The sequence below is a fragment of the Ochotona curzoniae genome, unplaced genomic scaffold, assembly GCF_017591425.1.
Source record: "Ochotona curzoniae isolate NIBS_2020 unplaced genomic scaffold, NIBS_Ocur_1.0 contig_2321, whole genome shotgun sequence".
Taxonomy (NCBI): domain Eukaryota; kingdom Metazoa; phylum Chordata; class Mammalia; order Lagomorpha; family Ochotonidae; genus Ochotona; species Ochotona curzoniae.
In genome coordinates, this window is record NW_024465421.1 from 7,505,260 (window position 1) to 7,530,604 (window position 25,345).

General features: G+C 51.9%; 1 protein-coding gene across 4 annotated transcripts; it reads right to left on the bottom strand.

Annotated features, from left to right (window-relative positions):
* On the bottom strand, positions 1 to 21,092 carry AGFG2 (ArfGAP with FG repeats 2). Of its 4 annotated transcripts, none has more exons than XM_040972898.1 (13): positions 20,732 to 21,092; positions 11,839 to 11,932; positions 10,902 to 11,017; positions 9,892 to 10,045; positions 9,203 to 9,353; positions 8,426 to 8,548; positions 7,985 to 8,017; positions 3,112 to 3,232; positions 2,932 to 3,014; positions 2,679 to 2,762; positions 1,755 to 1,883; positions 1,390 to 1,463; positions 1 to 1,057 (listed from the first exon to the last, which is right to left on the bottom strand). In XM_040972898.1, exons 1-13 carry the CDS (start codon positions 20,953 to 20,955, stop codon positions 998 to 1,000), a joined length of 1,446 nt encoding a protein of 481 aa, XP_040828832.1. In that variant the 5' UTR covers positions 20,956 to 21,092; the 3' UTR covers positions 1 to 997. The 4 variants fall into 4 exon arrangements, with proteins under 4 accessions (XP_040828832.1, XP_040828833.1, XP_040828836.1 ...); XM_040972899.1 differs by having other exon boundaries at positions 8,426 to 8,545; positions 20,732 to 21,031; XM_040972902.1 differs by lacking the exon at positions 7,985 to 8,017 and having other exon boundaries at positions 8,426 to 8,545; positions 20,732 to 21,031.
* Positions 21,093 to 25,345: the final 4,253 nt, after the last annotated feature.

A 25,345-nucleotide genomic window follows, 5' to 3' on the forward strand; every position in this document is an offset into this window, starting at 1 on the left:
TTTGTGTTTTTTTTTCAAATGCAGTTTTTTTCCAACGTCACCTGCCATGAGCTTTGGTGCCGAGAATCAGAGCAGCGGAGGCACGTCGACAAAGGGGAGAAAAAGAAAGACACAACACCCAGCCAAGGCTCTCTAGAACAGCTCAGGCTTGGGGGGCTGGTGGCTGGGGACACACATTACCCTCCCTGCCTCATCTCAAGCTCCAGTGTGGTGGAGGCTCTGTCCTATGTCCCCTATCTGGGAAAGGGAGAATGGCGGGGATCTGGGTGTGTGTACATGGGTGTGTGTATGGGGATGAATGGATATATTTTTCTATATATATATATATATATATATAATAGGCTATATTAGAAAAGACTCTCTATGTATAAATATAAAACACTGGTATCCAAACCTGATGCCAGTGGCTAACTAAAGTGCTTGTCAGGAGCGGAACTGTGTAAGTAGCAGGTGAAACCATTTATCCTGAGTGCCAGGATGGGGGCAGGGGTTGGGGGCAGCAGCACTGGGAAAGTAAAACAATGGAGAGGCAGAGAATAAGCAGGTGCCAGCTGCGCCAGGTGCCAGGGGGCTGCCTGGCCACCATCTCACGTCAGCACCACACCTCATCCTTATCCTGTTGTCCCCCACTGCACAGTGCTGGAAAGCTGGGCATGGGGGGCAAGCGTGGTGTGTCTGTCACTTCTGCCTATTAGGCCAGGCAGTGGGGAAAGGTTGACCTCATCCTTAATCATGAAGAGGCAGATCGTCCTTGCTCTTGTGGGCAGGGCTCTGCCTCACTCCTTTTGGAGTCTCTTGGACTTCCTGTCCAAGGTGAGGGCTGCCCTTCCCATCTGTAAATCCCAAATGAAGCACCAGCACCCCCACCATCCTGAGATCCCCACTCCTCAGAGCCACAGAGAGGCCCACAGGTAAGTGGTCCCCAGAGCTCTTAGGGAACAGGGAAGCCCAGAAAGTGGGAGGAGCTGTCCTTCTCTACTGCCCCCAGGACACAGTGCTACAAGAATGGGTTGGTGGTTGGAGGCTTGGAGGCAAATGGGCTTGATGCAGGTCCAGTCTGGAAAAAAACAAAAAACAAAAAACTAGCAACAAGGTTATGAGAAGAGCAACAAGGTGATGAGAAGAGCTGGGCGTGTGCATGGGAGAAATGCAGTTTAGGGTCCCATTTCCCAGCAAGCAGGCCCTATGGGCTAAGGGATGTGGGAGGATGAGGGTAGCGTGAGGTGGTGGTGGGGTCCAGCAACCGATCCCTTGTCCTGGCGGCTTGGAGCATGCACAACTCCACAAAGGAAGGGCAGGAATTCTACCTCTTCAGGAAGGTTCTGTCCCCCACAGCCCCACCCTCCTGCCCTTGGGAAAGATCACGGTGGTAGGACCCTGGGAACTCACCATGAAGGGATTGGTGGAGATCCCAGCCGGCTGGGACCCCAGCTTGGCAGATCCCAAGTCCCCAAAAGAAGAGCCTGCAAGGAAAAAGCAAAACCGCAGTTGACATGAACTTGAATCCTGGTGACTGCTGACCAGCCCCAATCACCCCCTCCCCAGGACAGGTGGATGGCAACAGGGGCCCTTCCCAAGAAAGCGTGGGGTGCACCGGTAGCTCTTGCTGTCTTGGTTCACAGGGAACTGGGAAGACAGGTGGGGGATAGAGGGGGTAGTGTATATATGTGTGTGCGTGTCTTTTACAGGTAACCAGAAGGGGGTGGTTGGTGTGTGTGTGTGTGTGTGTGTGCGTGTGTGTGTGTGCCCCTTACCATTCTCCTGCTGAGCCAGCAAGCTTGGCTGGGGGAACAGCGGGGGTGGGAAGGGGCTGGCAAAGGCGCCCATGGGAGGCACTGTTTGGGGGAGGCCAGGCCCCACGCTGCCCATCCCAAAGCCAGGTCCTGTGGAATGAGAGAGACATCATGCATGGCTCAGGCAAAAGCTCTGGGAGGTGGGCCTGGAGAGGCTGTCACTAAGTCCCTCAGAGGTAGGAAGACAGGATGTGGTTCTCCTAAGGAGAGGTGTTCAGTGGAGGCCCCAGGAAGCCCTGGGCTGTGGCTGCCTCTGCCCCTCCCACTCCCACCTCAGCTTTCCAGGCTGTGGCCACAGAGGACACGGTTCTCATGCCAAAGGAACAGGATGGGGGCTAGCTCTCTGCCACCTATTAGATTGTGTAACGAGAGCAGACTTTCAACCTTTCACAGGCTTGCCGAGGAAAGCAATGCGGAGCGCATCACACAGAGCCTGCTGGCTGCTGCTCATGGTCTTCTCTCCTGGCCCTAATTTTTGGGTACTGGAGGTGGGTGTGAAGAAAGAAGCAGAGGCTCTGGCTGGGGGTACTGGGGTGTGGGGAGAGCCTGGAGACTATGGGTGGGGGTCCTCAGTTTCCCCATGGCCCTGGCTGGCTCAGTGCTTTGGACACAGAAGGGAAAAAAAGGCTGGATGTTCAGGGGGCTGGAGAAGGGAGTCAGTCTGGTCTAGTTTCAAAGTACTGGATTCTGTGGTTCAGGAGCTGTAACCTCCAAGGTGACCCTCAGCAGAAAAGGGGCCTTGCCTCGGCAATGAACAGGCAGACAGGGCTGCTTCTTCCTACACTGAGCTGAGGCGTAAGGGAGAGAGCTGCAATGGGTGCAGGGAGGCTATTTCCTAGTAAGAGTCTATGTGGGGGCAGGCCAGGGACAGCGCCAGAGGCTTACCTGAGACCAGGCCATTGGGCTGGAATGGGTTGGTGGAAGGCAGCTGGGGTTGAATAGCAGGGGTGGCAAACGGGTTGGTGAGGCCTGTCCAGGTAGAATTGGAACGTGGGAGAGAGGAGTTATTTTCTTTCTCATTTGCTTGATTCCAGGTTGACTGAGCATTTATGCTTCCATCCCCTCCCCCCATCCCCAACATCCCCAATCTTCCTCTGGCCCTTGGTCTCCTATTTGGGTCTCCCCAGGTAGGACTTACCCCCAAAGGCAAGCCCTGGGCTGCTGCCACCACCAGTCGTGGCTGACTGGAATGTGGGGACCTGGCCACGCATCCCAAAGATGCTGCAGTAAGGAATAGAGAAGTAAGCAGGTGCTTCTTTCAGGATCTGGGGTGGCAGCCCTGCTGGCTTCTCAGAGCACTCCCCTGTGTGGCACCTACCTGCCAGGGACACCCCCAGTTGATGCTCCGGAGCCCAGGAAGCTGCCCACATCTGTGAGGTTGTTTGGATGACTGCCAGGGGCAAGAGGTGTGGTCCCAAACGGAGTCACCTGGCTGCTCCCTGGATAATCACAGGGGGTGAGACAGGATGGCAGGAGCTGAAGGAGGTGGAGTAGAGGGGTGGCCCCCAAGGTACCCCTTGGCTTCTCTGTGCTGCCCATGTCCTAGTGGGCCATCCCTCTGCATAGTTCTTCTGGGTAGTGGGCAAGGTGACAGCTCAGCCCTTTGGCTTTGCTGCACTCAAAGCTGCCACTGCCAGGAAGGCAGTGGCTCATCCTGCCTGTAGCTGGCCTCCACTATGCACAGCTTAGCCCTTGTGTCCTGGATGGTCGGCGTCTCCACAGCTCAACATGGAAGGACAGCAGAGGAGCCAGGAAGCACACAAGTCCTGAGCTCACTCAGGAAGACTTGGGGAACCGAGGAGTCACCAGTCAGCACTATTCCCTCTGCCACCCCCCTGAGTTTGGCCTGTTGCAGCCCCACGTGGGAGGCAATTCCAAGCAGTCTCATCTTGGGGAGTGTCCGGGGTCTGCACCACCCAGGAAAGCCATGTCAGTAGTACAGGCCCTTGCCCAACTGCTCTACACTGCTAGGTAGGTGAAATGAGACTAACAATGGAAGACTTCATTCTCAGGAGGGTTGGCAGGCTCGTTACCAAAGTGAGACTGATGGTGCCCTGTGCCTAGTGCGTGTCAACACTCAGTAAAGGCTTGCCGAACAGACCCTTGGCTCAGTGCACTGAGAGCTCAATTTGAGCTGTGGCCTTCCACTGGCCACCTCCTGCAGAGTGGCAGTGGAAGACCCCCTGAGCTAAGTGAAAGGGGTTTTTGGCACTTAGAGAAGGATCACAGCTGTGGAAGGGAAAAAAAAAAAAACACTTGAGAGGCAAAGTCAGGTTTCAAAGGGGTCACAGGAGACTGGTAGGATGAACACGAGGGAACCAAGAGTCTTCCCTGGGGTCCCAGCTGCCGTCCCCTGCCTTCAACAAGAGGCATGGCTTGCTAACTCTTGCCCAGACACCACCCCAACAGCACTCTGACAGCAGACAGGCCTTCCCTGAACCACTGGTGGGACTTTGATTGTGGTTTTCCGCTTGTAGAGAGGTGTTCACTTCCTTTATGGCCTTGGCTACACTGGGGCCTTTTGTTCCTGTATCAGCTGTCTCTATTGCAGTGACTCCACTGCTAGGGACTTTCTAAGATGTAACTCCTAAACGTGCACAGACCCAGCAGGTACAAGGCTAGGAACCGCAACCCTGTTTGCCTGAAAAGACTGGAAACAGCCTGATGCTCCTCAGCAGGGATGAGATATGGGACATGCAGCTATGAAATACTGAGGAAGGGGCTGGTGATATGGTGCAGTGGGTTAAATCGCTGCTTCAGATGCTGGCATGCCATTTCAGAGCGCTGGGTCAAGTCTTGGCTCCTGCACTTCTGATCCAGCTGATGGAGTTCTGGGCTCCTGGCTTCAGCCTGGACCGGCCCCAGCCATTGTAGCCATTTGGGGGGAGTGATCCAGAAGGTGGGAGACCTCTTATGCCTCCCCTTTCTTTCTGTCATTCTGTGAAGTTAAATGAGTAAATTTTTAAAAATTAATCTTTTTTTTTAAAAAAATTTTTATTTGTATTATTTTAATCTGTTTCTTTAAAAGACTTATTTGTTTTAGACGGTAGCCTAGTAGCTAAAGTCTTCACTTTGCACATGCTAGGATCCCATATGGGTGTTGGTTCATGTCCCAGTGGCCCCACTTCCCACCCAGCTCCCTGCCTGTGGCCTGGAAATGCAGTAGAGGATGGGACCCTGCACCCAAGTGGGAAACCTGGAAGAAGCTCCTGGCTCCTGATCAGCTCAGTCTCAGCCATTATGGTCACTTGGGGAGTGAAACAGTGGACGGAAGATCTTTCACTGTCTCTCCTCCTCTCTGTATATCTGACTTTCCAATAAAAATAAATCTTAAAAAATATTTATTTTTTATCTGAGAGGCAGATTTACACAGAATCGACTGGTTCATTTGCCAAATGACTGCAATGGTCAAAGCTGCGCTGATCCAAGCTGCAGTCAGGGACTTCTCCCACATGGTACAGAGGGATACGGACTTGGGGCATCCTCTGCTGCTCTCCCAGACCATAGGCAGGGAGCTGGATTAGAAGTGGAGCAGTCGGGACATGAACTAGCACCCAGATGGGATGTTGGTGCTATAGGCAGAGTATTAACTTGATAAGTCAGTCCCAATAAATGAATCAATTTTTTAAAAAGAAGCTCTTACTGATTTTTCAAAATCATCTAGCATATCTTTGAAAAAAGAACAGTTAAGAAAAAAGAAAAGCAAATTAAGGTGCAGAACATGTGTACCATGCTATAAAATTAGTTAAAAAAAAGGGGGGGGAGGGGCAGAAATAGAAAAACACAAAATGAGTCAGTGCAGGCCAAGGCCACAGGCCGTTCTTCCCAGAGGCCTGGCTGTGGAAATAAAGTGAGCCAGATGGGAAGGCCAGAGGATGGAAGAGTCTCGGCCCGGCACATTTGTAGGTAAAAGGCACGACCAGAGAAAGCAGAGTTGCAGGGCCAGGCAGAAAACCAAGGGGATAAAACCTGGCTGAAGGCGGGAAAGGGGGCTGGGCTCTGCAAGGGAAGGTGCCTTTATTCTGAGCAGGAGAGGAAGAGTGAGGGGTGCGAGGTGCTAAGGAAAAGGTAATGCTGGCTGGGTCCGAAGTCTTCACTGCTTCCTGGCCCTACAACCACATCCTGCTGTTGTGTCAGGGAGGGTTTGGGTGTTTCTGAATGCTGGCTTCTCTCAAGTTCTTCTCCCTGTCCTGAAGGGCAGATGTAGCGACCCATGCTGAGGGACCTTCCCAAGGCCAGGCAGGCGCTAAACACCACAGCAGGACGTGCTCTTCTAGAGCAGCTCAGAACCCCGGGGAAATCGAGGTGCTCGGGGCCTGCTTGTCACCAGCATTCTGTGTCACTGAGTGTCAGCGTCTGCCGTTGCCACCTCCTGCTCAAACGTGTGGACTTTCTACATGCACAGGCTAGCTTGCCCAGCTTGCTTCCTGCCATGAAAGGCTCCCACAACCCTTGAAGACGCCTCTCTGGCCACAGGGCAGGTTGGGGAGACCAGCAGGGTGTTGTTGATGTTGATTCTTCTGGCCCCAGGCAAATACCTGCCTGCCTGCATGTTTTGGAATTTCCGTGTGAACACAGCCCTGTCTCCTCAGACAGGTCTGGCGCTTCAGTTTTGCCCCGGGGTGGGGGGGCCTTCACATTCCAAGAACTTTCTCCAGTTCTACTTTCCCAAGGCTCAGAAGAGCTGCAGGTCCTGCGGCCTGGCGGCCGTGCTGTGCCTCCCCGTGGCCACCAGAGGGCAGTGCGCGCCCTGACCCAGGTGGGCCAGGCTGGTTTCTCTCCCAGGCGGCCAGTGTGAAGGCCCTGCCTTTGGGTTGCTTTCCAGCTGCTGCTTCAGCCACTTTGAGGGGCAACTCCAGGCAGCTGTAAGTGTTCACCTGTCTCAGAGCAGCCTCAGAGCAAACTGCACTTAAAAAAAAAAAAAAACACTCCTTGCTCCATACTCCTCCACAGAAATACAGAAATAAACCCAGGCTTGTCAGAAGCGACACTCACCTCTGTAAGCCAACCTCCTTTCTGACTCCCTACCCCATAGCTCTTGATGTCACACTCCCAGTCACACTGTGGGGAGCAGTGAGTGGGGCCTGCCACCTGTCAGCATTCAGGATAGGTCACATGGAGCCGCACACCGTTCTCTTTCCCCTCGGACATACTGTGTAGAGGCTCCTGGCAAGACAGACCCCTGGCTGCTGGCTGAGACAACCAGATCCTGGGCAAAGGGCTCGAAGTGGGGCAGGGGTGCTGGCTGAGGGGCTGGCACTTTCTCTCTCTAGCTCTGTTAACTCTGGTCTAAGCAGACAGCGGGGCGCGGAAGGTGTTTCAGTAGGCACGGTTTATGTCATCCTCATCTAGGCTCCTTGCCCTGTCCCATGCATGCTCCCAGGAATGCTGCTTCCTTGCTGACGTGTGCATCCCTGCCCCCTTCCACCCCTGCCAACAGTACACAAAGCAGGCCACAGCACTGGCCGTTATCAACCTTATGTGTGTCCATTGAAGGTGTAAGACAATATTACCCGAGTTTGCATTTTCTTAGGTGGCATGAGAATATTTTCATATTTTTGCTAAGGATTTCCTGCTTTTATCCCTTGCCCATTATTCTATACTTTTTTTTTTATTTAGAGGAGTGTAAATAGGTCAAATCATAAAAGGCTCCTGTGTTTGAAATAATATATACACTCTGACTGCTGGTTACAAAGTTTTACTTAGGTTGGACTTGTTCAACAAGTCTCCTTGTTTGTTTTCTCCATCAGTTCCTGTGACAGAGTGTATCATCGGCTCCTGTTCTGCTGGCTCACTAGAGTCTCACTGTATGTGCGAGAATCTCAAGGTTATGCTGCCAGTTACTTTAAGCACATGACTGTGAGAACTTTGTGAATTTTCACTTTTATCAGTATGAGATGTCTCTTTTTGCCCCCCCCCCCTTTTCCCCCCCCCCCCCCCCCCCCCCCCCCGCCAACCCTGGAAACATTTAAAATAAAAAGGCAGCAGACCAGTTTCCAGTGGGATGGTCCCTGGTAGAGAGAGAGAGCTGAGAAGTCCCAGCTGTGCCACGCTGGGGACTGCTCGGCTCACGTTAACTACTTCACTGTCTTTTCCATGAAATGGCTAAAACTTTGAGGTTCCTTTCCACATCTCAAAACTCTGCGAGCACAGGGCTCGGGGTAGGCTGCAGCGTGAGAGGAGTGACTCACCGAAGCTGTAACTTCCAGTTAGCATCCGGCTGGCTGGCCGTGAGGGCAGAGAAGGAAAAGAGAGCTTGTAAGTCACGGGTGCTCCCCAGGGAGCTGGTCTCCAGGGCCCTACCGAGAGTCCAGCAGGTTTAAAGGACTTGGGGCCGCATGGCTTAGGAAGACTCGGGCAGGACCAGATGCTGCAAGGTGGCCTGTAGAGTCTCCTGCTGTAGTCTGAGGCTCTTCTAGCAGTGGAGGTGGAGAAAGGGGTACAGGAAAGGGAAAGGTTTCTGGAGACTCTCTTGAACTTTGCTCCCAGCCCCTCTGGCCCTTTTGGTCAGTATACCACACGATGAGGGTGATGCCTGTATGTGGACAACTAGGCATCTTTGGGGACTGAAGGAAAAGTGGGGATGGTAGTGTGTGTGGCGAGGGGGACAGTGGGGTAGGGGTTGAGTTTACCTGAGGGTGTGGGCTGGGTCTGGAAGGGGGTCTGGTTGATGGGAGGGACACTTCCAAATGCAGCTGGGCTACTACCAAAGGCATCAAAGTTGGCAAAGCCCCCAGGGGAAGGCGTCTGGCCTGCTGGGAGAGAGACATGGGGGTTACACAGGAAACCCAGGCATGTTTCTGGGAGGGACCCCCACCAGTTCTGAAGATGTCTCTTGTGATATCTGCCTCTCACGGGGTCCTCTTCAGTTTGGGATCTGGAGCAGACAGCCCCACCCAGATCCACACGGGGTAGGTAGAGGGGCACACATTCACTCCCTGCTGCCTTTTAACTGTACTTCATTTTACTTTTTGTTGAGGTTTGGTTGATGGCAAAATCATGTCAAAACTTTATTTTTTGGGGGGGGGGTGGGGGAAAGAGTTTGAGAAAGAAGGGGGCCTAGATATCACTTGGTTCTACCCTCCCCTGATGACAGCTGGTCTCTGGGAAGGCAAGTGGAACACAAGTCACAATCCTCCCATTTTCACAGAGCACATAATTAAAAAAAAAAAAAGTATGGGGGGGGGCGGGGCGCTCTCCAATGTTCTAAAAGGAAGTGGAAGGAGCCCCCCAGGGATAATGCTTTAAGGATCGAACTCTCAAAATGTGATCCTCCCGTATTTCTGCCTGCCCTGCTTGAGAATGGCCACCACAGTGAAGAGATCTAGGGCAAATGAGAACGCAGTCACCTGAGGGACTGACCTTCTTGCATCACGGGGGTGGGAGTTGGCACCCCCAGTCGCACTTACCCCCAAAGGCTGGGAATGGACCAAAGGTGGGTGCAGCCTGGGGAGCAGCAAAGGGGTCCCCCCCAATGTCAGCCAGCAGGTCCATGCTGGCTTTCTTGACAGCAGAGTGGGTCGACAGCTGGGAGCTCCGGGCCTGAGACTGGCTGACGGGCTTGGAGAGAGAAATTGCACATGACACTTAGAACTGCAGGCACGACCTAGGCCGCCTGGCAGTGGCTGCCCTGGGAGGCAGAATGTGAGTCACTGCCCACATCTGGAGCACTCATGGGGGAGAGGGGGTCTTCAAACAGTTCATGGAATGTATGCTATCTTTGAGTTCCATTTTACAGACTTTCAAAAGGGCCTGGTGTTGGCACAAGGGACCCTGAGGTACACAGGCATGTCTCCCAACAGGGCTCTCTGGAGCCGCTGCCAACTTCTTACTCCTTGCAGGAAATGGCCCAATGTGCAGTCAGTTTCTCTGACTTCCCTGAACACCGTCTCCTCTGGCTTTGTTTTCAGAAAGACACAAGGGATAACGGGGACAGAGCCCCAGTTACGGGTTAACTGCAGGACTGAGGACTGACTGACTCGTGGTCCTGTACTGCTGTCTGCGAGGCCTGTGAGGGGGGATGCAGGAGCCAGACACTCCTGCCTTCCAAACCTCAACACAAACCTGCACAAGGAGGGAGGGCAGCGCTGAGAGGTACCTGGCCCGAGGAGGAGGTGGCAGCTGAGAAGGACGGCACAGGATCTCCCAGGAGGGAACGTGAGGCTTTGCCCTCCGGGCCGGCGCCCTGGACCGGGGTGGAGGCACTGCCTTTGGTGTAAGTGGGCCCCTTGACTTGGTCTGGCGGGACATACCTTTGAGAGACAACAATCAGGCTGTGAGGCGACAGGCGAGACCTTGGCCCACACTCCCTCCAGATGCTTTGGGTTTGGTGTGTGTGTGTGTCCTTTCCTTCACTTGCCCTCCTGCTCTTTCTGACACTTTTGACCCTCCGACTAGTTTTACGCCACACATACAAGGCTAGCAGACAGACCATTTGTCCTAAGCCTCCTGCTCTAGCACCCCTTGGAGCTTTCCTGGGGGTCCTCCTTCTCAGTCTCACAGAAGAGGGGTCGGTGGCTTCACCCTCCACCTGCTTACCACTGGCCCTCCCTCCGCTGGCTCCTGCTGCTTCTGATCAAGTCCCTTCCACTCCGGAACGGGCAATGCCCACTCTGGAAACATCTTCGCAATCCTGAGGACACCTCCAGGAGGGACTCCACTTATCAGTCCCTGTTCTGTCCCCACTACCCACCACATGTGTGTTCCAGACCTCAAACGACTGCATCTTCTCTCACTGGGGAGTGGGAAGGCAAGGGAGAAGGGGAATGTTGTCTTCATCAGGAAAACAGAATGAACACAAACCATACATGAAGCTATAGGCTAAAGGAATAAAGCTGCAGCCGTGTGCTTCAGGACATCTCTCCCCTGTATCAGCTCAGCCAAGCTGATCCCACTCGGTTCTCACTCAGCCACCTCCCCGCTCTGAGGGGCCCTCAAGTCAGCAGGGCCAAGGGACTGAGGACAAGCTGGCCTGTCCTGCACATCTTTCTTCTTGTGAAGTCAGAACGTGGAGCAATCTAGCCTTTAGAGGAGCTCAAGCCCAACTCTAGACACCAGGCTGTCAGGGAAGAGCATCGCTGACGCAGCTTTCTGGGGCCTTGTTCTTACCATCTCTTCTTCTCATACTTCTCCTGGAGAAACTCCTTCACCTTCTGAGGGTCCCTGGAGTCTGGTATCAAAGATGTCCGAGCGTCAAAGAGGCCCAGCCAAATCTTTCTGCAAACCTGAGGGCACAGAGTCGGGGGACAGGGGGTGCTGCAGCACCAAGCCTGGCGTGCAGAGATCCTGCTTTGGAGTTCTGCAGCTGCACAATGTGTATGAGCACAGATACTCTGCGAGGTCAACCTACACACCGCAAACGCTGCCTCGCCTCCCAGCTCCTCATGTAAAGGGGAAGTCATGCCTCAGGTGGATACATTTACAATTATATTTTGTACCTTGTAGTATTGAGAAAGGAAAATGGAGGGCCATGAGAATGATGGAGGACTAAAGTTGGACAGGGCTGGGGTCAGGGCTCTGGCTTCCCAGGCAGTCTCTGGAGGTCCTTGCCCTAAGCCAGGGTACTGCTAACACTACAGGTGGCAACTTCCAACCGGCACATACAGTTGGCACGGGGAAGGGAGTGTGACTCCCTTTCAAGCCAACAACATGGACTTTAAACCCAGGCTGTCTGTGTCATCTGGGCAGGCTCCAGATCTCACTCGGGCTGGGGGTGGCTGGTCAGCTCTCAACGCCTCACCTCAGGGGTTGGTTCTCTCCATTCTTCCTGGGAGTCCTGAGACCAAACCCTACAGAGAGATGCTGTTCCTTCCCTTGATTCCCCAAAGAGGAGGCAATACACACTACAATTTGGCTAACTAAAATTCTGTAAATGCACATGAGAAAAAAATAATCTTACATGCTAACAGACTAAAAGAAGCATGACTTTTTAAGGATTGTAGGGCTTTTTGATTTGTTTTTGTTTTTAAACAATTTTGAGGCCAGGCCAACAGACAGGGTAACAGCCACCCTCAGGCCACTCTAGTCATTCATGGGGGCAGCTCACCTCATTTCCCCGAGATTGCAGGAACACAACTTCAGGCTCAGTGAAAGTGGTCATGGAAATGGACTTGACACGGTGAGGGGGGTTCAGGCCTCTCCTGGGGGACAGAAATAGAAAGAATTATAACTCAGCAATGCAGGTTGGTTATGGGAAGCGAGGAGGGCGGGTGGAGAACAGATTAAACAACAGCACACCAGCTGAGCCCAGACAGAAGTTCACCTGCAGCTATTCCTGTATCTAGGAAAGAAGGGGAACAGGAACATTTTGGAGATGTCTGGTGAGAGACAGGGCAGGCAGAGCCAGGAGGACACTGCAATCCCAGTCATTCTGAGGAAGGAAAACAGAGCCTGTCTTTCCAGAAGCTTCCTTGGGTCTGGCTTCAATCCCAGCAGCTCCCAGGGTCCAGGCTCCCAGGGTCCAAGGGGTGCTTCCAGGGACCTACATGTACACCTGACCTGTGTGTATCCCCGAGGTCCCAGAGCCTCCTGCACAGACACAGTTCTCACAGGCTGGAGGGGAGGGGAAAGCCAAGGCCAAGGTCCCCAGGCTGGCCACCCCTCCTCTTGTCTATAGGGAGTAGAGGTGGGGAGGGAGGGGGTTCCTTTCTCTTTCAAGGACGCCATTTCTGAGAAAAAGGAATATTCCAGATTCTCTTGTTTCTAAATCTTTCCACAAGGTAAGAGGAAGTCAAGTGTAACCATGAGCTGGGAGGCTGGCGCTGCTGGAACATGTGCCCTGTGGCGATGCTTCTGTGCCTGCTCCAGGAGCTCTGTTAACTCCCTGGGCATCCGTTTCTGCCCACGGACACCCTGTGGAGATTAGAGCAGAAAAGAGGCCTTCCACGCCCCCACTCAACTGGTCTCCTGGGGGTTCCTCTGGGAGAAATTTGGGACTAACCCAGGCAGGGCTGTACGGGTTTACCTTTCTTCGTACCTCAAGTTTCACTCCGGTTTAGACCTACTATCTTCAGCCAATTAAAGCAAAACTAGCCAAACTCAAAATGAACCAGACCCTGAGACTGGATCAAAAGAATAGTCTGGAAAGATACTCTCAGTTGAGAATGCCTTTTCAGACTTCTTAGGGGCAAACTGGGCAAATCGAGATCTTTAAGGGGGCAGGTGTGTAGCCCAGCAGCCTAAACTGCCATTTACAATGCAGACATTCTACCTCGGGATGACAGTATTGAGTCCTGGCTGCTTAGCTTTCCACCCAGCTCCCTGCTAACACACCTGGGAAAGCAGTGGAAAATGGCCCCAGTGTTTGGACCCCTGATACTCACACGGAGACCAGTGCAGGGGCCTGACCACTTAAGCTATCTTCTGCTGCTTTCCCAGGCACATCAGCAGGAAACTGGATTAGAAGTAGAGTAGCCAGGGGTGTCCGGCACGGTGGCCTAGTGCTAAAGTCTTCGCTTTGCACACGCCAGGATCCCAAATGGGCACCAGTTCTAATCCTGGCAGCTCTGCTTCCCATCCAGCTCCCTGCTTGTGGCCTGGGAAAGCAGTGAAGGATGGCCCAAATCTTTGGGATCCTGCACCGCATGGGAGATGTGGAGGAAGTTCCCAGCTACTGGCCACAGATTGGTGCAGCTCTGGCTGTGCTGGTCACTTGGGGAGTGAATCAGCAGTTGGAAGATCTTCCTCCCTGACTCTCCTCTTCTCTGTATATCTGACTTTGCGATAAAAATAAATCTTAACAAAAAAAAAAAATTGAGTAGCCAGGACTCGAAACTGCTCCTATGAGATGCCAGCATTGCAGGTGGCAGCTTTACATGTTATACCACAGTACTGGCCCCCATTTAAAAAAATTAAAGCAGATAAAGTATATGGGTGGGTATGTATAGGTCCTATGCAAATGCCATGCCATTTTATATAAAGGACTTGAGCCTCCAGGGGTTTTGGCAACCACAGAGTCCTGGAACCAGTTCCCTTCAGGAAATGAAGGACAATGATCAAGCCAGCATCGGTCCTGGTTGAATCCTCAGGAAAACAAAGGGAGGAGGAAGATGTACACACAATTTATCAGCTTGATTTATTTAAATTTGTAGAAAAGGTAAATAAAAGACACATTCATGTTCACAAGTGCATGCACAGCATCAAGGCACCCCCGAAAAGAGCCTGCGAGCTCAGTGGTGCGGGTGTGGGCTTGAGTCACGGCAGTGAGGTGGCGGAGGGGCTTTGGTGGCGGTGTAGGGCACAGATGACACAGTGCAGAGCACACCTGCACGGCAGCCGGATGATAAATGACCCGTTATGGGATTCTAACAGAGGACACGACACTGGGAGCCCGAGTTAAGGTCACTTTCAGCAGCGCTGCTGTTAGACTTGAAGGTGAAGGATTTCAAAATGCCCTTAAAAAAGACAGGCACTATTCAAGAGGATCTCACGGCCTCTATGAGCTCTTTCTCATCCACCACTCACTCACCTACCAGTATTTGTCATGGCATGGTGGTGGGCACTGTGTGTGTGTGAAAATCATGGCATCTGGTCCTTCAGGCGCTCACAAGGAGGCCCCAGGAAGCTGGGGCACCATTTGGCGGGGTCCTGGCAGACAAAGGGAAGGTGACTCCAGAATGCAGCAGTGGGGGAAAGAAGAAGAACGGTCACCAGGAAAGGTAAAGCACGCTATGTTTACACTAGAGAAATAGATTCGAAGCCTATCACAAAAAAGGTCACTGATATTTCCTGAAAGGACAATCAGGAACTGCTGACCAAGTGCAAACAGGCAGGGGCACTTCCTTGACAGGGCAGTGAGGGGGCTGGGCCGTGGCATCCATCAGGGATGGGATGCGTGGAAAACAGAACTTCGGAAGGCTGAGCTTGGATGGTGTGGGGGCGGAGGGGAAGGCAAGCAGAGAAGGGGAGTGATGGCATGAAGGCAAGCAGAGAAAATAGGAAGTGATGTAGATACCGCAGGCCAGGTGAGTCTGGTAGAACAGGATGTATCCACAGCATGGGATGGAAAGTGCAGCGTTGGACTCGGTGTCTTTAGGCTGGATTAGGTACAGCCTGTGAGCCCCCATCTGGGGTGGGGGACAGGAGATACTCCACAAGAGAGCCCTCACGAGGGCCTGGTGATGTGGTCTGTGAGTCAGTCAGACGACTTTTGTCTGAATCACAGACGGGCCTCTGCTGGTTGAGAGAAGCCATGCGAAGACATCACCCCTCTCCCACTGGCAGCTGCCATCAAATGGTCCACATGTGGCATGGTCTGCTGGGCCCAGCAGTGGACCCCAGTGTGAGTCACTGGCCCAGAATTCATCAACCCCAGGTCTCCAGTGTGTACCCCTTATGACTCAGGACTACTCCCCCTCAGCCATCCAACACCAGCCCACAAGAACAAGTCAGAGTTAGAAGGAGGCACTGCCCTTCAGTTACCAAGCCAAATCTAGTGCACTGTTTCTGACCAGCAGGTGCTAGGGAAGCACAAAGATAAATGTATTTGCCCAGAGCGGGGCAAGTTCTTACCAGCTGCAAGGAAGTCCCTGGCTGGGCCCCAATCCTCCAGCCAGGGACACTGTTTCTAGCAAACATTAGCTTCTTCCCTGCAGGGCGCCTACCTGGCATTGGTTCTAGGCTAGGGAAAGCCCTCTGTGTGCCCACGGTCAGCCGCCCTGTTCTCTTGCCTTTTCCCCTCTGCACACACATCAGGCTTGTGTTTTCCTGTGGCCTTCACCCTTGAGCAGGCCTACATTTTGCCTTTCTCTGGCTTCATAAACTCAAACCTGCTCCGATAAGAATGTTCTGCCAGGTCAACATCACAAAAACAAAAACCAGTTCCACCCAGTACCCAGGTTCTTGAAGTGTGCCAGATCTGAACTTAGAGATTTCTTGCCTCTGAATATTTGTGTGCCAGTTCGTACACTCTGGAGCATGCTTCCTCCTTCCTGGGATCCCACTCCCCCTGCTGAGCAGGGGCCGGCAGCATTGGGTTTGCTCTTAGCTTGGACTCAGAATGCCACCTAGCAGTGTGTCCCAAACAGAAAGCCTCTCCCACTAGCCTGCTCCACAGTCAATGTCACCAGTTTGTTGGACACTGCTTCCTTTTTTTTTTTTAAGTATTTATTTATTTTTATTGCAAAGTCACATATATATACACATACATATGTGTACATATATATATATTATAGGAGGAGAAACAGAGAAAATATCTTCCATCCGATGATTCACTCCCCAGGTGACTGCAATGGCCGGTGCTGTGCCAATCCAAAGCCAGGATCCAGAAGCTCTTCCAGGTCTCCCACACAGGTGCAGGGTGCAAAGGCTTTGGGCCATCCTCCACTGCTTTCCCAGGCCACAAGCAAGGAACTGGCTGGGAAGCAGGACTGCCAGGATTAGAACTGGTGCCCATATGGTATCCCAGCATTCAAGGTAAGGACTTTAGCCACTAGGCCACGGTGCCGGGCCCCAGGACACTGCTTCCTAACCTGAGTTCTTCAACTAGCTTCCTTGGCTCTTGAACCAACAGCATCCTCTTGTCCAGAGCCCGGGAAGTTTGATGGTGTGACCAGCTTTCTTCCTCTCAGCTCCATCCTCATTTTTTTTTTTTTTTTGACATTTTCTCCTGTTTTTTTCAATCCCTTTGGCAAATGACTACTTCTGAGGAGCTTTTAAAGTTGTTCATGGGCCTGTTATGAGAAAAAAACCTGACTGTAATTTTGAGGCTCTGAACAGAGGTACCTGTCAAAGGGGACCAACCAGGGGCAAGACCACATGGACCTCGTCCACCTGCACAGCTGGAGTGAATTACCAAACACATTTTGAACCTTTCCTTCTGTGCAGACAAAAATGCTTTAATGACAGCCAGCTAGAAAGGAAACGTGTGTGTGTGTGGGGGGGAAACAAGTCACAGATGACAAGCTGTGCTCTGCTGCCTTAGTTCTTTCTGATTTCCACAATCACTGGGCACAGGCAGAAGAGACAAAGCCCCATTACTGAGACGTACAGGATGGCCCCAAACAGCCATGTCAAGGAGACATGTTGCACTTGGCTGAGAAAAAAAGGGTGTCAGAGTGAATGCCTGGGGCTGGTACTGTGACCCAACAGGTTAATCCTCAGCCTGTAGCATCAGCATCCCATAGCAGTGCTGTTTCCTATCACACTGCTCCAGGCCCATGTCCACTTATTTCTAAAGGACAATGATTTATCCAATGTGAGAAAGGACATTTAAGGCACTGCTTAGAAGAGATTGTTTTGTCTGTTTGTTTTTTTTTTTTTAGTGGCATTTTTAAAAACCTCATTTTAAGCTTCAAATGAGAGGTTCACACTCCAGTAGAGGAGTGAGAAACATAACTAAACAAGCAAGGGAGTGTGCAAGGAGACAAAATTAAAAAGATCTATATATCCAGGTTAAATAAATTAGGTACTGGAAGAAAACCAAATGAATAAAACGAGGGCAACTTTGGGCCCTACCACGGTGGCAAATTTAGCAACAGCCAAAACTAGCAGCCTGTCTCTCGTGCCCTCATACTCACATTGTGGGTTTTTGTTACAACCCAGAGACTATTTCTCATTTAAAAAGAGCAAGAGTGAGCTCATACACGTGGCGATGAAGGCTGTGTCACGCCTGCCCCCAAAGATGAAAGCATGAGCTTGTCTTCAGGCCTCGGGAAGCTCAGCTTTGGCTGGGGCTAGTGGACCGTGCGCCGCCAGGCAAGTCAGCCAGCTAGGTGCTGCCCCCACAGGACTCCGCTCCCTAAGAAGTACACCTATTTGTAAGAGTCAAGAAATCTGGCCTTTCAAATAGAGCCAATCTTAGTTGCCTCCTTTCTTTGGCTCTGGTGCCAAGCATGTAATTTTCATATGCCCTTCAACACCCTCTTCACATTAACAAAGAATATTTCTTCTCTTGCATCAGCCCCAAATGACTCACGAACTCGTGCAGAACTTTGCTTCAATAGCACTTCTATTACTACCTGAAATCACAATCAGAAAGATTGATTTGTGGCCCAAGGCCCCCACTAGGAAGTAGCCAAATGAAGATGGGGATTTGGTCAATGGCACACCTCCATGGCCAGAGCAGCCTCTGGGCCTTCCTGTGTCATCTGCTGACTGACCGAATGTGCAGGCTGCTGGCTGACTCTAACTTTGACTTCCTTCCACCACTAAATCCTAATCTCTGGGCAATTGAGCAGATGGCTGTGAGATGCTGACTGGCCGGCGTGCAGCCACGGAGCACAGCTCTCTACCGACTGTGGGACTATGCGTGTTCTTGTTTCACTCCACAGTGAGCAGCAGGAGCCTCTGTCTCAACCTGCTGAGGTCCCCCAGGCCAGTTCCTAGCCCTTCCAGCAGCACATCAAAGGGACCTCAGTCGGGGTCCCCAGTACTCGGCTAAGAGCTCTTTCAAAGGTCTTAGCTTGTTCTAGCTCACGCAAACTAGAACGCTGATTAGTAAACAGAAAGCACCACCAGGATCTAGGTATACAGTTGGAGTCAGAGCCCCTCCGGTTGGCTGTTTCCTGATGTGCCTGCAGTACAATTTCCTTTACTGCCCACCTCTTACTCACTTCTCACTTCTGGCTATCAGGGTTGACCAAACTTCTGACTTCCAAACTCTGCTCCCTAAAGTCTGTCATCTTAGAAATCAGTGCCTTGGTGTACATAGTAGGTTAAGCCTGCAGTGCTGGAATCCTACAGGCATGCCACTTTGAATCTCTGCTGCTCCACTCCCTGATCTAGCTCCTTGCTAATGCGCCTAGGAAGCAGCAAAGCATGGCCCAAGTCCTTGGGCCTCTGCACCCACATGGGAGATCCAGAAGAAGCTCCTGGTTTTGGATCCACACACATCTGGCCATTTTGGCCATTTAAGGAGTGAACCAGCAGATGCAGGATCTGTCTCTCCTCTGTGTCAATCTGCCTTTCAAATAAAAATAAACCCTTAAAAATCCACTTCGTGAGTAGTGTGCATAACACAATGCATTCTCAAAGTACTAAGCAAAGATGGCCTTTTTAGAATTTCTTAAAACTAGACACTCACAGATTCCTTCTACTCGTCGCCTGGAAATTTCCTTTCCCAGGGAACTAAGCTTCCACTCTGAGTGAGGTAAACACTTCCTGGACAGACAGGCCTCCAGGCTGTGCATATGTGTGTGTTTGTGTACGAGGGGAATTCTGCAGTGAATCAATCTTCAGGCCACTGCCGCCTGTTCCGGGTTTGTGTGCACCACTACTGAGTGAGTTAACCTTCCCGGCCACAGAAACCAGGTTTTTCAGGTGTCCCAGATGCCTCGGCCTTCCTTCTGCCCTGATTCGGAGACATTCATTACAGAAAAGAACTGTGATTTGTGGGGCGCCATAAGCCAGGCTCTGGGACACAGCGACAGCGCAGCCAGCATATCCCATGTCTCCGCCTCAGCTCCCATGTCACTGTCCATGGGAAGGAATGTACACGGTTTCCCAGCATTTTCCTCCTAGAAGCTGGCTTGCACAGACCATGCATTTTTCTCCCCCACTTTCTTTTCCTTCTCTCCCAGACTCTATCATCACATGTCCCTTTTCATAACAGGATCGAGAGGAATCTGCTCTGTCTCATCCTGCTTTAGGGTGTAGATACCCGTGAACTTTGCTCCTCCTCCCAGCCCAATCTCCAGGCTCTATCCTCTTGCTGTGTCTGCATTTTTTATCACAGCTTAGGACAGCAGTCCCAGAGCCAGAGTGACTTCTTGTTGACCCAAATCTGGCTCACCTAAGGGGGAGGTTGATTAGAATACAGAAGTTGGGCAAAAGATGTAATGCAAAATAAATAACACGGAGCAGAGAGAGTTCCAAAGTGCATCTGTGGAGCCCTGGACCCTCATTTGCGATCTGTCATGATCATAGCTACTACCGAACGCCCACGGCTGAGAACAGCAGCCCCCAGATGGCATCAGATACACTGCTAAACCACTCTTTGCTTCTGTTCTCCCATCTGCCATGCAAAAACCACACTGCTCGCTCTGTGGTTCCTAAAAGGTTTAAGAACAAGCACTGTTAAAAAGTAACCCCCCAAAGCCTAAATTCTTTGATTAAAAAAAGATCCAGGCCTGGTAGCAGGATGTACCTGCATCTAATCAAATAATAACCTGCAGGTGGGGGTGGGGAGAGGAACCCTACTCTAGAACCAGAAACCGTGGCTGTCAAGAGAGCTCTGTCAGGGCCAAATGCGGTAGCTGGTGTCCAGGGAGGCGCTGCAGATACCACAGCTCCCTCACCCCCAAACTAGAAAAAGTTTGCCACAGCGAGCTTACAGGTGTGGAGGGTAGCTCGCCTAGACAAGTTGTCTGCTGACAAGTTTTGTGCTCTTGCAAGGGGCTTCCTTCAGCAGCTCCCATCTGGCAGGTGTAGCATCCCCAAGCCCTGCAACATTAGGCTGTACACCTGAAACCAGGCCTGGGGGCCCTCTGGGGGGCGGGCGCCTTCTGGCTACGGTGTGCCTTAAGTTCACCTGCTCTCAATAGGCTCCTCCTCCACCTCACACTGCGAGAGGGGGCACAAGCCTGAAAGGATGGAAGCCACTCCTCCTCGAGCCCCGCATTCTCCCCCTCCTCGCCTTCTGCCTTCCACCCACACCAAGTTCCCTTTAAAGATCCAAGTCATTTCATGGCCCTTTCAACGCCGCCACCACCGCGATCTGCGTTCTCCGCAATTCTCCACTTTGTCCCTCCCAACTTGCAGTTCCCCTCACCTCCCTCAGGGAGCCTCTCCCTGCCCCTCCGGTGTCCTTCCTCACCCCCGCAACGCGACTTGCAGCCGCTTCTGCTTCTGCCTTCCCTCCCACTCCCCGCTGCCCACGACACCGAGCCCGCAGCCCACCCTGCTGCCAGGTCCCTCGCCCCTCGAGTCCCAACCCTGCCCGCACCATGCCGCCCTGCAACCTTCTTCTGTCCCGGTCCTCCCCTTCGCGCCAGTCCACTCACAGGAGGCCGGAGCAGGTGGTGCAGACGAAGCTGCCCACGGTGATATCCACGTAGGTGACCCCGCGCTGGGCGCACTCGAAACAGTGTCGGTTCCCGGCCTGGCTGCAGCCGCCCAGCTCCCGTACTCGGCGGCACCACACCTCCGAGGCCGCCTCCGCCTCCGCCTTCCCCGCGCCGACCCCGCCACCACCCGGTCCCGGGCCCTTCTTGGCCGCCATCACCATCGCTGCCCACTTCCCCGGACCTCCTCTCTCTGCAAGTTAGCAATCGCACCCTTCAACTACCGCCTCCGCCGCCGCCCTCGCACACCCCGGCTCCCCTGACAGAAGCTGCAAGCCGGCAGCGTCCGCCCCAGACTCCGCCACCCCCGGCCTTGCCCGTCCCGCACGCTGATTGGCTGGCCTTCTCCCACCTCCTCGCCCTAATTGGCTTGCTCTGGAGCGGCCCCCGGCGACCGGAGCCGCCGACGCCACGCCCCCGCCGCCTTTCGTCCCAATAATTGGCTGGCAGAGACTGTGGCTTCGAGAACTGTGCGTGCTCTCTCCTGGTCGCCGCCCCCTCGCACCACTGCCGGACATGCAGCCCGCCTCCCGGTTATGATTGGTGAATGCCAGGCACCCGGACTCCTGCGCTAGCTCTGATTGGCTGTCATGGCTGCAAAGTTAGCGCGCGAGACAGAGGAGGTGTCCCGCGCGTGCGCAGCTCTCTGCCTCACGCTTGAGGACCGTCATTCCCGCCAAATTTGAAAGGCTGTCGAGTGGCCGGCAAAGCTGAGAAGTGGCCGTTCTGAGGTATTGAGGGAACGCTAGGGTGACGAAAAGAGCACGTAGGGAAGGGAGGGAGAAAGAGAGGCTGTGCTTTATGAATGCTATAGGTGGAATTTTCTTTTCTTTTAAGGTTTTATTTATTTTTATTGGAGAGTCATACAGAGAGGAGGAGAGACAGAGAGGAAGATCTTCCATCTGCTGATTCACTCCCCAAGTGACCGCAATGGCCGGAGCTGAGCCAATCCAAAGCCAGGAGCCAGGAGCTTCTTCCAGGTATCCCCCACAAGTGCAGGGTCCCAAGGCTTTGGGCCGTCCTCGACTGCTTTCCCAGGCCACAAGCAGGGAGCTGGCTGGGAAGCGGAGCTGCCGGGATTAGAACTGGTGCCCATTTGGGATCCCAAAGCATGCAAAGGGAGGACTTCAGTCGCTAGACTACTGCGCCAGGCCCGGAATTCTCATTTTATATTCCTTAGTTATAAGTCATACCACTGGTACACGACCCAGCCAAGGTTTAAATCCAGGTTACCTTTAAACCACCATGTTTTTCCTAGTTGGGATAGTTTTCTTTAAAACAAAACTATATATATCTGAAATGCAGATTTAAAGAGAGGAGAGACGGAAAGATCTTTCATCCAGTGGTTGACTGCAGAGCCACCGCCTGGTCTCCCATGTGGGTGCAGGTCTCAAAGCTTTGGCCCATTCTCCACCACTTTTCCCAGGCCCAAGTAGGGAGCTGGATGGGAAGTAGAGCAGCTGGGATATGAATCAGCACCTGTTAGGGATGGCAGCACTTGCAGGCGGAGGACTAATCTGTTGAACCACCGCCTCCGGGAGAGTTTCTAATTGTTTAGTTGACAATGTATTGTGTCTACCATGTTTGAGGCAGGTTCAGGACACAGAACATAACCATGAATACATCAAACAAAATCCCAAACATGGTGGGAATGTACACATTGGTGTGGGGAGAACTGAATTCTCAGTGACACATGGTATACAGGGAGTTAAAATCAGGTACTTGGAATATCCAGCCCTTTAGAGTGCCTGAAGCAGTGACTTTTCAGTGGGACTTGAATGACCAGAAGCCGTCTGTCGTGAGGAGTGCTGAAGAGGTGCACATCCGGGTAGCCAGACAAGCAGATGTAGAAGTTCTGAGCAAGAAGTGACGTCGTGCACAGAATCTGCAACAAGGAAAGCCCCAGTGACTACACTCTGGTGAGTAAGGGAAGAGAGACAGGAGGGGGGTTTTGCTTAATGCGGGCCAGGTCATGTAGGACCTCCCAGACTTTATGAAAGAGTTTCAATCCTCTTTGAAGGATAAGAGGAAATTATTTTCATTAGAATTAGTTCCCACTGGGGGCTGGTGTTGTGAAGCAGCAGATAAAACCGCCAGCATCCCAGATGGGCTCAGGCTCTAGTCCCTGCTGTACCATGTCCTCGTTGGCCTGAGAAAGGCAGTGAAGGATGGCTCAAGTGCTTGGTCCCCTGCACCCACGGGGGAGATCTGGAATAAGCTACTAGTTCCTGACTGTTGTGGCCATTTGGGGAGTAAACCAGCAGATGGAAGATTTCTGTCTCTCTGTCTCCCTCTAACTCGACCTTCCAAATAAATAAATGAAACTTTTAAAAGATGATGTATTAGGTCCCAGTATCACGGGAAATCCCCATCTGCACCAAGAAATCCCCATCTGCACCAAGGCCCCAGGTTGCTTCTACATTGTTGCTCCCTGAGGTGTTTCATGTTTTTGCAAGTTCAGGTCAGGATCTAGACCATCTTTGGCTGCCAAGCCTGTTACAACGGCAGGAAGAGGCAAAGCCTCCCTCCAGGTCTGTTTCCTATGTAGGAGCAAGTCTGCTGCCTCCAGGTGAATTAGCAGGAAGCTGGACCCGAAGCAGAGTAACTGGTATTCAAACCATAAACGCTGGTGTAGGATATGGGCATTTCAAGAAGCAGCTTAACCAGAAGCATCACAACATCTGTCTTTTCAGGGAGCTGCCAGGAAATTGCCCACCACCTCACTAGCCACATTTAAGTGCCAGGAGGCATTCTGAAAAATGCATTGTCCATTCATGTGCTAAAATGATCTTGGCTGTCCCTGTGCTCACCCAGCTCACCCAAACGTAAGGGATTCTGTTACTGAGGGAGGAGAGCAATGCTGGTACAACTCCAGTTTCTGCCACAGAGATCTTAGAAGGGAGGAAGCAGGAATGGGACATGACCTCATCCTGTTAACTGTAGGAGAAAGGATTGCAACTGGGTAAGATTAGAACTAGGGAATTAAAAAGTTCATTTAAAAGTCCAAGCCCAAGATATGGTGGTATGGACCAAGTGACAGAAATCAGCTGGGGGCAAACTAAATGGACTCAGGGGATGTTTTGGAGATGAAACCTGCTGAACTTTATAGAAATCATATAATGTATTTATTTTGTCCATTGGAGGGAACTGTGTGTACATGTGTGCACACACACGTAGAGCTCCAGTCCTCTGCCTGACACCCCGAATGTTTGCAACATTCAGGACTGGGCCAGCTATGAACCCAGTCCAGGTCTCCCTCGGCAGGGACTCAAGTACCGGAGCCATCACTGCTGCCTCTCAGGGTGTTCTAGCAGGAAGCTGGAATTGGAAGCAGAGCGTGTGGTTAGAATCCAGGCCCGCTGACACAGGCTGCCGGTGTCTCAGGAGGCCTTGCAAGGTGGTCACACACCTTATCCTTCAAACTTTATTAATGAAATAGATTTGAGACATGAAAGAAGAACCAATGGCAACTTCCCTTCTGCCCACCAGAATTTTCTGTGGTGATGGAAATGTTCTGAATCTGACTGTCTAATATACTAACAACCTACATATGGCTACTGAGTGCTTGGAATGTGACTAGTAAAACGAGAAAAATGAAATTTAATTCTGTTTATTATTAAAATTTGAAGAGGGCCGCCATTCATGGTGAGTGGCTAGCATCTTGGAAAGGGTAGTTCTGTATTTTGGTTTTGAACAACAGGTGTCATTTCTTGAAAAGACTGCAGGAGGAGCAGCTTAAGGGAGGCTGAGAGCCAGATATTCGTCATTCTTCTTTGAGTGTGTTGATTTGAAATTAGTGTGGAACTTCCAAGGGATTTATGTGTTAGGCTGTGTGGTTTGGATTTCCAAGGCAGGCTGGAGTCAGATGTGCAGACTTGGGAGACATTAGTATAAGGAACAGGTAGTTGGAGAATGGGGCGGGGGGGTGCCATGGAATTAGCCTGGGGTACCCCAATGTGTACAGTATCCCATCTCTAGTTATCACTGCTACGAGTGCACTTCAGCCTCCCTAAAAAATGTCAACACAAGGGTGACCATTGTTGTCTCAGAAAATTAAGCCAATCATTGCAAATGGTAGTGGTTTGAGTTCCATTTACTCCACTTCTAATCTAGCTTTCTGCTAATGCAGGTCTTCCTCACTTACCCATAGGGCTTTTTGTAATGGGAAGGCTCTGGCTCTTTAGGCCATGGAAAATTCCATTTTGAAGACAGTGGCATATAAAGCAGGATTTCCCCCTTACCTTCTTGGAAGTCACCCAAGAGCAATAGAGAAAATAGGGCACAAAAATGAAAATTCCAAGTTCCAGCAAAACAATGTGCTAGCTTGAACTTCATGCCACACACAGTTCAGGTGCTAGGGTGATGGCACCTCTAGAAAAATACACAGAAGCCACATATGAGCTTGTGTCAGTGTTTGAGTGACTGCAGAAGCTTCTGGACCCCAGTTTAGCTCTGAGAAGCAGAAAACATGGGGCTGAGTGCTGACCTGACAGGCAAGCCACTGCACGAGGTCATCTCTCTCTATCAGAGGTAAGAACCTGTTTCCTTCTTCCC